The 14,508-nt window shown below is 38.9% G+C and overlaps 1 protein-coding gene across 1 annotated transcript in view; it reads left to right on the top strand.

The window, feature by feature from the left end:
- LOC122768138 (copine-9-like) overlaps positions 1 to 14,508 on the top strand; it is a 97,936-nt gene that overhangs the window by 24,730 nt on the left and 58,698 nt on the right. The window contains exons 4-6 of the mRNA XM_044023903.1: positions 1,356 to 1,459; positions 8,517 to 8,556; positions 12,807 to 12,886. Coding sequence (XP_043879838.1) covers positions 1,356 to 1,459; positions 8,517 to 8,556; positions 12,807 to 12,886 — 224 coding nt within the window. The remainder of the gene's footprint in view (positions 1 to 1,355; positions 1,460 to 8,516; positions 8,557 to 12,806; positions 12,887 to 14,508) is intronic.

The raw sequence follows: 14,508 nt of genomic DNA on the forward strand, positions 1-14,508 counted from the left end.
GAAGATAGCCATGGGTTACCAAAATAACCAGCCCCAACCATTCCATTCATTGGCACTCTCACCTTTGGGATACCAGAGTAAAATGGTACGGTACATGTAATGGTGGCGCTAGACCCATGACAGTTAGCTAACCAGGTGACAGAATAATGTCACTTCCCTGCTGCCTGTGTCTTCAATGCCTGTAGTCTATTCTCATAAAGCTTGACATCTTGTTGAGACAAACAGCCACACGCTGCTGGACGTCTTCCATTGTTGTCTTTTGTGTCGCATTCAATGTTGCTGTTCATCACACTATCCAAACCCCGCCTACCAAGTAAAGGTACTGTGCTGAGTCGAAACGCAAGCCTGACCCAGGGCTATACTGTTATATTATGATGGAAACGCAGCACATAAAGCACTGTTCCACTACTGGCAACAACTTCCCAAAATTTTGGGGTGGAGCTTTGAGAAGAGGACTGACTGGAGGTGTTTGGATGTATGTCTTGCATTGTTTAGCAAGTGTAGCCTGCTGTCGATTTTCTCAGCTCACTGTATTCATGCTGTTTTTTTTGCATTTCTGAAACATCTACGTCTCTTTGGTAGATGCTCTGTATAATTGTTAATGGCAAACATACTGTATGGCCATCCCATAAGCTACTGTCACTGCTGGATCAAAACATCATGATGCAGGAGCAAAGACTTTCCACTGAGGAAATGATGAGCCTCTCTGTGCTTTACCTGTGCACTCTTTCACTGTGAAGCCAACAAGACGAGCAGACACTCATGTGCTGTGAGGAGCAGTGGGACTGGGGACTGTGGTTGTCACTGCTGGGCAGTTTGGCAGCTGCCAGCAGAACAGCAGTGGCAGAAAGTTTTGATCTTTCTATCCACAACTGCAACCTGCTCACCAACTTGAGCAGCCGTGTGTAGCTGTTTAATCAAATGTGTATATATAGCCATTTAAGTTAAATCCTTCCTTTTTATCAGTTTTCATTTTTTTTTAATATTGGGACAATGAGATATAATTCTGAAAGTTTTAAAGGTTTAAAAACCTTGTAGCTCTCACTTACCTTCACTTCAAAAATATTTCTACAATATTCACATTCTTTCCAGTAATGGAAGTAAGTTACCCACAGTAAAGCAATGAGAGTAAAAACCATGACATGACTACTAGTTTAAACCTCTTCTTGGTCAGGTGAAGTCTGGTTTGTAAAGGATCCCCACATTTTTGCACATTTGCCAGGTAAGAACTTTGAAACCTGCAAAGACAATAACATGGAGATTTACTCTCTGGAATCTGGTTGTGTTTAACTCTCACTAAATGAACAGATTGATCTGCATCGTGTTTACTGTCCCTTCCTCTCTCTTTCTTCCAGTTTGGTCGGACCGAGGTGATCGATAACACGTTGAATCCAGACTTTGTAAGGAAGTTTGTCCTTGATTACTTCTTTGAGGAGAAACAGAACCTCCGCTTTGATGTGTAAGTGGGAACATTTCCAGCTTATCATGCACTCAATATGAATAATTCTGTACTTGCACTGCTTTTATTCAGACATTGGCTCACTCACATATTATTTGGAGATATGACATGAGAGCTTGTGTCTGACTCGGGATCCAACTAGGGAGCTGTCAGGAAATGCTCCAGAGAATACCTGGAGCATTTGCAGACATTCATTCATCAAAGAACTATCCAGACATTGGTGCTGGTCTGAAATGAAATACATATCTTTGTGCAAGTGAGGATGAAACAGTACAGTTGCTGTTGTTTATTCACATGTCTGTACATTTCCCAGTTTCTGTTCAAGCACTCAATGTTCAGTGAGTCACAAATGAGACTGCAGGTAGACAAATGCAGAAAGGAGGGAAAACTTCAGCCTCACCCACCTCCTTATTTCCACACAGGAGATCGATGCCCTCATAGGGAGTTCAAAGACGACGCTCAGTATGTGGTCAGGTAGCGGAAGAGGCCAAAGAGTCAATCACTGTGTGGTCGTTATCCGTTAAAATCAAAAACACAAGGCAGTGGCATTGATTAAACCAATCCCAATCTTCAATCCATACCTACAGGAGCTGCAGTCTGAACACATCTGTCAATTAGGAAGCCTCTACGTGATTGAAAGTATAAAGCAAAGATTGTTAACTTGGATGTCCAATTTATACTTATCTCCTGGTAACTAAGCTTATAAAAAAATACCCAGGATATCTTTATCTACTCTGTCTGTAAAACACTGTCTAACTCCAAGTCTTCAGAATAATGATGGAGCTGTTTCTTGATCTACTAAATATTTACTGTCTGTCACTTCAGAAAGAGGAAAAAGAACAAGAAATGTAGTGGTTAGCACTCTTGCATTTGCAGAAAAACCCGGGTTCGGCAACCTGGTTGGAACCAGGGCCTTTCTGTATGGATTTTGTATGTTCTCCTCGTGTGTGCGTGGGTTTTCTCCAGTTTCTCTGATTTCCTTCCACTATCCAAAAACATGCAGATTTGGGGATTAGGAAAAATGGACATTCTAAATTGACCGTTTGTGTGAGAGTGAGAGTGAATAGTTGTTTGTTTCTGTGTGGCCTTGTGATGGACTGCTGACTATAGTCTAGGGTGTACCCTGCCTTGTGCCCTATGTAAATTAAGATTGGCACAGCACCCCTGTGACCCTCATGTGGAGGATAAAGTGGGAGAAGATGGATGGATGGAAAAGAAGAAGCTGAAAATGAGACTGAGATATCAGAAAATCAAGTCCAACTTTTTTTCCATTCCACACAATGCTGAGTTTGAAGCTCTTCTCCCCTGGGACAACAGACGCCCAGCTTAGTGTGGAGTCTTAATCTCCTGACAAAATAAATCATTAATGCTAAATTATTAAGTAGTGCAAAATATAACACACACACAGAAAATTGCATAACCCACACTATCCCTCCCTTCAATGCTGTGCATCACTGGTTTATAGACTCTGCCTGAATCATGGTCCTTTACACATGACAGCCAATCTATTAGCGGTTGTTGCAGAACTCTGAATTACTAAGAAGGAAAGAATTAGATAATGCAATCTAATTTACTGCACTGCAGCTTTATGCACATTTCCCAACAAACATTTGTCCTATAGTATAAAGCTGAATGATGAATATTCACAGGACGGCACATGTGTTAAGTATGTAAAAAAATAATAAAATGTAATTATTATTTTCCATGAGCAAACATCTAAAGATGTCTAAATCAGAGGTTACCTTATGCACCATTCTCACCTTTTTCATCCCTGACCAGTTTGCATGTGAAGCAGTTATTCAAGGACACACTTTTATGTGTATTAACATTCACAAAGTGATTCTGGCCTGTGATTAACCTGTAGTTTCACTGTTAGCATTAACATTCAAAGTATACATGAGCCAACTTACAAATGTTAATACTATGTGTAAAATAATTAACCTTCATCATAAATGAGATACTGTATTGAAATAAAACAAACACTCTGGTAATCCTGGATTAACTGAGGAATACATGTGTAGTATTGTCAAGGGATGAATATAAATAGAACAAACAATTATCACAACTGTTCAACTTTATAATTACTATTCAGTTCAGTTCAAATCAAACGACTGTATTAGTCCCATAGGGGCAACTGCTTAAAAGCAGCATTGTGAAGACAAAACACACACACCCGCACACATTTTGGGTGATTTTGTAAGCAAATAAATGTTCAACATATAGGCCTTCAGTTTAGCCTTTATACGATGATATTTAGCAGGAGATGCTGTTTAATGTTGAATTTAAAAATATTGTTTTTTACTCTGTAGTGTGGCGATAATATTAATTAAAGCTTCTTAGCAGAGCCTTTGTGACTCCCTTAAGGAATTCTCAGCAATTACCAAAACACTGTTGGTGCATCCTCATGACATTTGTACAAGAAGAACTCAGTTAGGGTATTGTTTGGTGGCAGAGTTTTTCACAGATCTAATTTTTCTTTTTAATTTTTAAACACCCTGTGAACCTGAAGTGTATGAATTCTACCCTCATAGCTCGTAAACAAACCTGAGTATGTTCCCAAACAACTAACATCATTCTCAAAGGAACATATTTTCTGAACCAAGATGATACTATTGTTATTATTGTTATTATTATTGTTGTTGTTATTATTTACATGTCTACAGATGCTTGTGGCGCTTGTGAGAAGATGGAAAATCTTCAGTGTTGTGATGTGTAGGACGTAAAGTTTGTGTTAACATTGCAACAATTCAGTACTTTCTGATATTCGGAAACTTTGTGTAGAAAAGATATGGCGACACATTTTGATGTATTTACAAGAAAAAAAATCTATTATATGATCGTTTGCATTCTTTCCACAGAATACAAACGCATTTGATGTGAGTTGCATTCCAGTTGATATTTTACAGTTTGCTTTCATGCGCCTCCATTTGTGATGCCATTGTTGTGCGAGATCAGACAACTGCTTCTCTCTGAGTTTGCGAGTAAGAACTTGGAGTAGCATTCTGTTTTATTCTAAGTGGGTCAGATATTTCCCAACTCCAGTTTGTCTGAAATGTGGCTTTAAAACATTCTTCTTGGTCAAAAATATGCTAATGAAATGTCCCTTTTTTAACTGATCTCTCCTTTGTTGTAGACACAGCCTCACATCACACTGGGTGCACAAAACTGGTGTTTAGCCAGTTTACAGCGTGGCCCAGTTACGGATTGTGCTTGGCCCCAGGAGGAAACTGTGGTCCTCCTGATGTGGAGCTGTGAGAGGGGATTTCAATAAAAGTGAACAGTCCAGTGGAGAAAATGAATTATTAATATATCCCACCTACCCATGTTATTTTTAGCTCACTCAATCACAATAGATAAATGTGAAGCTGTACAGTGGGGTCCAAAAGTCTCTCGCTACTTTCCCATTCCCCTGAAAAAGTATTTTGTCTGGAAGAGAAGAGAGGAAAAAGATGGATCTTTTAAACTGTGACAACAAAGGCAGCTCATCATGTGACACATTTGCACCGTAGTCTTTGTTAGGTGTCACTCAAGTGTATGGATACATTTGTTGGGGACTATTTTCAGCAGTGGATTACTACACAACAGGAGGACAGTGTATGGAGTGGTGGAGTAAAAATACATAACGGTGCATTCAGACCATAATAGAGCATCAGGCTTTGGACATTGCTGTTTTTGCTATGTCCATTGTTTATTGACAATAGGTGGTTACTGCTTTATTTCACAGACCATGTCAGTTTTATATATTACTGGGCAGACTCCTCCTGTAATCCACGTGGTATTAAGCAATTCTGGTGCTTAATTTGGTGTTTTGCTCTGTCGACTAACTCCAACTATTGCGCTACTGACATCATATTATGAAACTAAAGGAGCAACTTTTACTAATTATTTGCCAGTTGTTTCTTCTTCTTCTGAGCTCAACCACCAACATTTTGCATATCAACATAATAGTGATTTAACTGCCTATGGCATGTTTGTCAAAGGTGAGGAAATAAAGGGTAACCATTTCCTGGTCATGACTGTGGTTAGTACTGGATACAGTGAGTAACCTATAATTAGGTTTAGACACAAAGAGCAGTTAGTGGTGGCAGTGTGTGCTGGACAGGATCTGGGGAGATACATATGTTCCTGCATATTTCAGACTGGACTAAAAACTCTGAACACAGTTAACAGTGAGGACGCTGTCCAAGCCTCCAATGCTGTATTAGTGTGGTCTTGTAAAACACTCACCAGTCCACTCCAGTCCAGTGGCTGAACACACAGCTGCCCTTAAAGAGCATAAATCTATAGCCACTAGTGCTAATTAAATCACTCTGAGAGAGTTGCAATCATTGGTTATTGTAGACAAATGTAATTGGTGTTCTACAATTTGTCTCTGCAGCCTAAAGGAATGAATGAGACATTAATGTACCATGCAATGTTGTGCAATTGGGTTTTGTATGTGCACTGCAGTGGTGAATGAAAAAAGCCTCAGTCGTGATGCAAGATGAATTTGTAAATCACATCATAACCACCTTCCCATTCATGAATCAATGTACATCTGTCTTTACAGTCCAGAAACCTGCCAATGTGCAAATTGTACATTGCTTGCTTAAACATCCTTGCTTAAAAATAGATGAAATATTAAAATTAGTTTTAATTGTCCTGGAATATTTTAAAGATTATTAGTAGCTTCCAACAAGTCATACAAAGGTCACACCAATGTGTCTCAAAAACTTCACAAATGCTGTAAATATAAACTAACCTAAGTAAAATTCCCATATGTGCTCAGAGATATAGATATTATAGAGAAGAAACAATAGAAGGTGCTGCTTGCATCATTTGCTGCTGTATAACAGCCAAACAGGGAAATATACTGTATCTTTGACTGATTTCAGACAAATGGACAAAGATGTAAGAGGTGAATTTTAAGAAAACAGACAGGATTAAATCTGTTAATCTGTTTAAACGGAGCCAAAGCCTTCTTGAAATTGCTCAAAAACGCTGTTTGCGGGGGATTTGTGTGCGAGGTGTAAGCTTCCATTCTTTTACATCCCATGTCACAACGTGAAACGTCACAAGCACTTTCATATACTAGACTATAGTAGTTGTATATTTATATTTTTTACAACCACAGCACCGCCCAACAGGAATTCTCCTGATTGGCCACTCCGGGCCTGACTAGTGGTAGGGGGACTTTCAGCTTGTCAGTATGACATGTTTTGATGTTGACATAATATTGTAGACCAAAACAACCATGTCGAGAGTCGAGACCCATTCAGTGTCTCTCTACCATTCATTAACCTCTAGATATTTAATTCTTTAAGCTGACAGAGCAAACATTTACTTCTCATCAGTACAAAAGGGCACTGTTCTGCATTCTGCAATCATGTTTTTCTGGCTGTTATCTTTTATTTCTGGGTAAAATCCTGGAACAGGAACTGTGGAGCATGCGCAGAGCACTTAGGCAAGTTTGGACGAAATTATTTGGTGGTCTAACTAACTAACCAACCAACCATTTTAAAAGTGTAGTTTTAGTCGTACTGATAGAATTATACTATCCCCCCCAACGTCTTTAAAATGATGATTTGCAGAGCTGGCATCCAGGGAGCCTGAAACTTTGCATAACAACAATATGATTCTACTGCACTAATCACCACCATGGGGAATATATGATTCAGCTGAAATTACCTTGCTTCACATCTTGCACGGCATAAAGCTTTTAGTGCATATTTCTAAATGCCATGAATAAATGGTTATGCAAGTTTTTAATAAACCAGGTTCTCCAAAGGCTCCACTATTGAGGATGGCACATTCTAAATCTCAGTCCCCAGGTACACTATCCCAAAAACATTGAAACCATCCCTCAAGTAAAGCAAATACAAACACATATAAAAAGAAACACCCAAAACTTTGTTTGCACCTCAGCACTCAAATCTCATTTTGTCATTGCTCTTAGGCTCGTCCTTCTGTGCAGTAATTTCATTTGATCAGGGGTTCAATGGGACTTTGCTTGGGAAGGAGACGTTTAGAATGCAAGCGTGGGGGGCGAAAGAGGCATTGAAAACTGGTAGTGATTGTGAATGGAGATGTGGTGTGATGAAAGTAAGTGCAGCAGGTAATGGAGTGACTGTTGTGAATGGTGGAGAGCACAGTTTTTTAGTCAGAATACAGTGCCACATTCGGTAGTATATTTAGATGGTGACTCTTATGTTACCTCTCAATCAGTTCCATTAGTCTGCGCCGGCTTTACCTCCCTCTTCAAAGTCCTATAACCCAACAATATAGCAAATCTGTTAGAAATGAAACCAAGAAAGCAGCATGAAACCAAAGCAATTCTATTAGGCACTGCAGCTATATTCACTTTTCAAATAACTTCGTTTATAACTGCTAAATTAACTTTAGCAGAGGTGTAGATCCAGAAACTAGCATGCCCAGATTTTCTCCATGCAGGACCCATCATGCTACGTTGTTGTGTCGGTCAAAATAACAATATATTCATACACAAATCCTGTAGAAACCTGTCTGGGTAAGATTATGTGTTGTATTCATTTTGTATCACACAGTGGAGATAGTATTAGTTAAAAACTCAGCCCCCATGTAAGTCTGCTTGTAATTACATGTCAAATCACAAAACTCTCACACTTACAGAAATACAGCATAGATGCCTCACACTGAATGTCTGTCCGGCTAGTTTGTGCTTCATTGATTATGTGCTGTCTCCCATGCTGCAGAAAAAACAGAGGCACTTTACTTATTTTCTTAAACAAAAAGTGTCTGATCTTCCCTCCTGTTTTTGACAAATTGAAGAGCTTAGCTTGAGCCTGAGATTGTTGTGTGTGTAATATGTGGTAGTTGATATGACTGATGGGGCATATTTATTATGATTACATGTCTGTATTCATTGAGTTATGGTCATGTCATTGGCTATTTTTTGTTTTGTTTGTGCTCCTGACTCTCAAAACTACACGTTAAAAAGTATAAATTATGATGATTAGTTAAGCGTTATTTTCAGCATCTGATACATTTGTTGGTGCACTGCAATGGTGTGTTTTCTTAAGTGTTTTATTTTTAATTGCAGGTACAACGTGGATACGAGAAGCTCCAACCTTTCAAAACATGTAAGCAGTTTTTGACAGAGCCCATTATTGATGGACATGGTACAGCATATGGAGGACTGACACTAATAAGAAGCAGTTAAAAAAGCATGAGGAGTTGAAAATATTACAAAATATATACACACACACACAAAAACAAAAGCCTGCTATGCTATGATTTCAACAACTGAAAAAGAAAATTAAACTTAAAATGTTTTTGATGTAGCATCTCATAAAACTATTAAGTATTAACTATTATAAACTACTAAGATGCATATAAAGAAAATGCAGAAATTCTCTGTTGTGCAGTGGCTCAGGCCTTTTTTTTTCATATAGCCCAACCTCACAGATACAATTTGCAGCCTGTTGGGCACCCTTGATCCTTAGACCCTCACATCTAGTGAGGAAAAACTCTACAAAAACCTCAGGAAGAGCCACAGAGGAGGGATCCCTCTGTCAGGACGGACATACTGTACATGCAGTAGGTGTAGGAATTATGGAGTAAAGATTGAGAACTGTTTCTCTTTATTCTTGTTGTCATGATTTTTATGGCTTGTCTAAAAATATAGCTCGATAAAGCACAGGAGCCATTGTGAGCATAACTCCTCCTCAAACACTGAAAGGATATAAAAACACTCACCGCGCTTCATCAGTGCTTTAACCACCACTGCACCTGCTCCCACACGACTGCCTTTTGTTTTGCCAGCCAGCTGAGATGTCTTTGTCCCTAAAATGTGTCTTCCCGGGATGCACAAAAGAGAAGCTCTGCCACTTCATTTGAACATTTCTATAGATTGGAGAACAGCAGAAGAATGGGAAGAAGAGCAGACTCCTGCTGTGAGGCTGTGATGTATGTTTGGCTCCTCCAGTTGACCCTGGTGACCCCTGTGTTTCAGAGCAGAGAAAGTTTAAAAATTTCACATGATATGAGACCTAAGTTCAAACATTTTTTAATTATTCAAATTTGTCAAGGTGGTTAGCAGCACATGCTTTGCTGGACTCTAAATGCAACTCCTTTCACTCTGATTTAATCCCTTTATTAAACATTTCAGGTCTGGGATGTGTTTTGCCTTTGCACCACACATCACATCATGTCACTGTGCTTCAGTGACTTTAATATGACATTTTAGGCTTGAATTCATAATCCTGCTAATTACTTTTATCACATTTGTGCCAACAGGGACTGACTTACCTGTTAGGAGTTTGCAAACTTTTCAGCCCCTGAGCGCCAAAATAACTTGGTTGGGATCATCCGTTATGCCAAACACATCACAATCATTCATGTGTTGCACTAAATTGACTTGCTGCAAATTAGAATGTCAGTCAGTCTGTCAGAAACACCTCAAGGGTAATGACAATGTTTTTGTTACTTTAATTTAATCACTACCATTTGTATGGTTTTGTAACAAATTAGGCCAACATATAATATTTCTAATTCTAATATCTCAGGTTAGACCAAGGGGATTTGCTGGATTTTAGGTGGCTTAGATTATTCTAAGAATATAGATTATATTTTTTCTTAGCATACATAAGCATGACTGCACATCCTTTTATCATATGAGCATTCAAATTGCAAATGTAGAGGAAATGTTACAATATATGGGTTAAATTGTAATTGCTGATACAAAAACCCCAACATGTTGCGTATTATTATCATAATTTATTAACTTGTACCTTATTGCCTGTTGTTTATTCTGGGATCATAAAAGCCTCTTTAATTTAATAATTTTCATTATATAAGAACACATAGTTTTTAAAAAGCATATATATATATCCATCCTACAGAAGATAATTATAGTAACATTTCAAAATAAAAACTTTATGTAAAATGAGTCATCCTATTTTTTTTAATGTGAATATGGCAGGGCCTTTATCTGCCAGTTTCATATGAAATAAAAAATAATGTCAACGTTTTCATCATCTCTTTCCAGCTTTCCCTCTAACTTGTGTCTGCCTCTTTCTTCCTGCATCCCTGCCTGGACGAGCAGAAGGTAGGTCTCCATGTATTTCATTACTCCTTGTTTGGTCTTGGCCAAAGTCTTAAAGCACTATGTGAAACATACAGCTGGTTCACTTATGCGCTGTCTCTTTCTGCTACTGCTTACGTGATTGGAAAGGAAAGTAATGAATAACAAACATATGGGCTGGATTTGGAGAAGATCTCATCTGTGAGACCAAGACTGTCGTCTCAAAAGCCCATAACATAATCAGACATCCTCCTCTCTCTCACCTGCTTCCTTGCATCACAGCATTTTATTGACAGTTTTTGTAGATGATAATCAATTTTTTTTAAGTGACATTTCTTTGTTGTTGTTAGGCACTGTCACCCCAAATCAATAATCTTTAAGTCAGTCAGTGCATATCCTGATGTGTGTCAATACAATATATGGTAAAATACTTCAATATATTGCAAATCTCCTAACTTATGTACTGTATGCATACACAACATACAGTTTTTTAACTGTATGTAAAGCGGGTGAGTCAAATGGTTTAAAACCTGCTGCACAAAATCCACTGTCAAGAACATTGATATATGGCTGCAAAGCCACAATACAGTATCATACCATGAAATATTGTGATATTTTAGTGTTTCAATATTATACACCCCTATAATAGAATAAAGATCATTTAGGTTATTATTTTTTATAGTCTGCTTAAAGAAATCATGCCTGTTATAATCATAGGACCACTGTGGAGTTCACACTCAATGAAAGTATTGAACATATGGCAGTTATGGTATTGCTGCTGCTGCTGCTGCTTCTTCGTCCTCTTATTCCTCTATTCTTCCTACCTCTCCTCCCCTTCACTGATGTTGGACCAGTGTTTTCCTCTGTCAGGTTTCTGCCTCCCACCATTACCCCATTCTGCTTTGTGATTGGCAGGAGTTGTCACTGATTCAAGGACGTATGAACTAGATTTTAAGCTAACTTCAGTGTCAGTTCAAATTAGCCTGTCTAAAATCGAGCTAGTCTTAGTTGGACTAGTGTCGACCTGGATAATGTGATTCACAGTGGTGTAAGTATTGGCGATGCAACCGGCACAGCTGTACCTGACGGCGTCTGGGCCCATGAAGGAAGAAAAAAGATATACAGCTGTCCAGAAATGTGCTCCCTGTGCTCCGGCCGCTGTCCGTGGTGCTCAAAGGCTGGTTTGCAGGATGACTGTGTGGCCGGTCACCTGTAGCCCACATGGTGACAATAGCAGTTCTCTCGAGTGGTTGTGCGTGTGCTTTTGTGTTTAGGGCGGGGCTGGGGGACACGAAAAAAAAATTAGCAGCAGGGCCTATCATCATGATGTTATACTACAGGCGATTCATAGTCGGATTACTCCTGCATGTATACGCTTACATCAGACTGGAGTCGGACGTGGTGTTCCACGCCTGCATCAGCATTTCCTCCCCAACCCTGTAGTAGGAGACAACATATAAACTGCAGTACTTTTTAAGGAGTATAAAACAATTTACCTTGATAACCACATATCCAGTTGAGGCTTCAGGATCGGCATCATTTGTCTTCAAAGTTTTATTTCTGTATTTAGTCAGTCCATGCAGGCGTTAGGTCAGATATGCTCTGACACCACTGACTTGAGTTCTACAGGCTAAACCAGAGCACAGCACCATTCCACATGACCATTCATTCACATGTAAACAACACCAAGCTGCTACACACACACACACACACCTCTACAAACATTAGCTGTGGATTACTTGATAATCAACTGATTATGCAGGAAACATCTGATTACCAGGCTCATTAATAATACATCTCCTGACCTCCTGTTGAGGTTAAAGTTTGTTCTATTCTATTCTATCCTATTATATTATATTATCACAGAAGATACAGCACACCAAATGTCACCATTTGCTGTCACTTTCTAAAAAACAAAACATTTTTACTATGATGAGTGTAATATATAACCTGTTTAGCTGCTGCTTTTTAGTGCAATGCATTGTGGGGTTTCTGGGGAAAATGCCATACCTTTGTTTGTTTGAGCTGTTGTCATTATACTTCACTGTGATCAGCCACACTGTCTAGTTTTCTGTATATTTCTGTATATTCCATCTCACCTAGCCTTTTTACACTAATATACTCCTGCTATGTATAATTAAAACCTGAGTTTCTCATTTAATGACTATGTGCATCTTCTTTGATATAAATAAATATAAAAATATCACACATACATGATTTTCCAGTCTTGAGGTGATGAGGTGGTGCATGTGTGCAACCCGCTGTATTAAGTAGTATTGATTGTGAACTGGTCTCCTCTCCTTTGTGAAGGACTTCCTGGGTCAGACCTTCTGCACGTTGGGGGAGATCATCGGCTCGACTGGCAGCAGAATGGAAAGGACGCTCTCGTGAGTACAGTGTACATCTGATGTTAGAAGCAAAGGCTTCCCCTGAAGTTTCTAATCTCTGACATCTTAAAAACATGTTTGCAGCCTTTTCATAGTGTAAACTGAAGTTAATGGTGTGTTGTAAAATGCTCACACCCTGCACAAAAGTTCAACCACATTTCAAGACACAGTTTACAGTTCCCTGTTTCAATCTGACACTGTGGAGTCACATAGTTTCATTTGTCAGGACTGAGTGTGGGGCGTGAGCTTGTATGTCCTGATTTTCAGTGTGAGCTGTCGCACCAGAGTCTTTGAAGTGTTTGCACCTGCTTGCATCTGCCCTGTTTGTTTGTTTTCAAGTCCTCATGTGTCAGAAATATTAAGATGTTGGCTTCTCAGATGTGCACATCCCAGTTTCTGTATCCTACCTACTCTTCTCTCACCATGTCAACTGTGTGTTTTACATTAGAAATATTAGGTTAATACGACACTCTTTACATTCTAGTTGTTATAAAGTGCTTCACTAAGAGAAATTTCAATATCAAAGGCACCTCATGAAATATAAACTTCATTTAAACATTCACAGGACACTCATTGTACAGTATGTACATAATATGTCCGGTGGGCTTTTCTGCTGCTGTAGCCCATCTGCTTCAAGGTTTGACATGTTATGGTCTTTTGCATATGGTTTGTAACAATTTTCTTTGCTCACCGGTTATTTTTTGTAAATTGTTTGGTTTAATTTAATTGCGTGCGGAAATCCCAGTAGATTACCAGTTTCTGAAACCCTTTTTCCCATTCTGATGCTCAAGTTAAACTTAAGCACGTCTACATCCATAAATGCAATGAGTTGCTGGTGGCTGATTAGATATTTACATCTATGTTGCAGTGCAGAATTTCTGTCACCCTCTGTGAGCCTCTGACTAATTACCAAAACACTGCTGTTTCTCTTTCTCTCCCCACCCTCATCATTCTCTCACATACACACACACACACACACACACACCGAGAGCTCTTACATTCTGCAGTGCAAGACATTGGATCTTATGGTCTACTGCACTTTGGTTAATTGTCCAGATTGCTGCATCCAGGAGACTTGGAGCTGCCTGGTGAAGGGAACAGCAGCAGCTGTGATACCGGCATGTGGTCAGGCATTGTTTTGCATTGTGTTGGAGGAGCATGCATCATTGACATTGATATTCTGTCTTGCCTCCTCAGTCGTGACGTAAAATGCCACACTGTGTGGAGTGGGAATGGGAAAGTTGTGGGAGACACAAAACCCAACAACTGACATTGCTTTGAATGAAGCAGACATATGTTTATATTTAAAAGTTACTCACTACAGTTTTAACAAGTAGTTCAATAGGTGTAATAAAATGGCCAGTGAGTGTAATGAAATACAACTGAAATAAAACATCACATTTTTTAACATAAAATAACATTTTAAATTATTTTAAAGGAGAACCTTTGGCTTACTCTTGTCATTATGATGTTTAAACAGTTTGGACTGTGCAGTGGTGATGGAAGCACAACAATATCCATGTTGATATTGTTTCTATACTTCCTTTAACAATATTGTTCACTTGTTACCAGTTTTCATGGAAAATGACTTTGTTTTACAACAGTTTTTTTCTCCCATTACT

This window comes from Solea senegalensis, linkage group LG4 (genome assembly GCF_019176455.1).
Source record: "Solea senegalensis isolate Sse05_10M linkage group LG4, IFAPA_SoseM_1, whole genome shotgun sequence".
Lineage (NCBI taxonomy): Eukaryota > Metazoa > Chordata > Actinopteri > Pleuronectiformes > Soleidae > Solea > Solea senegalensis.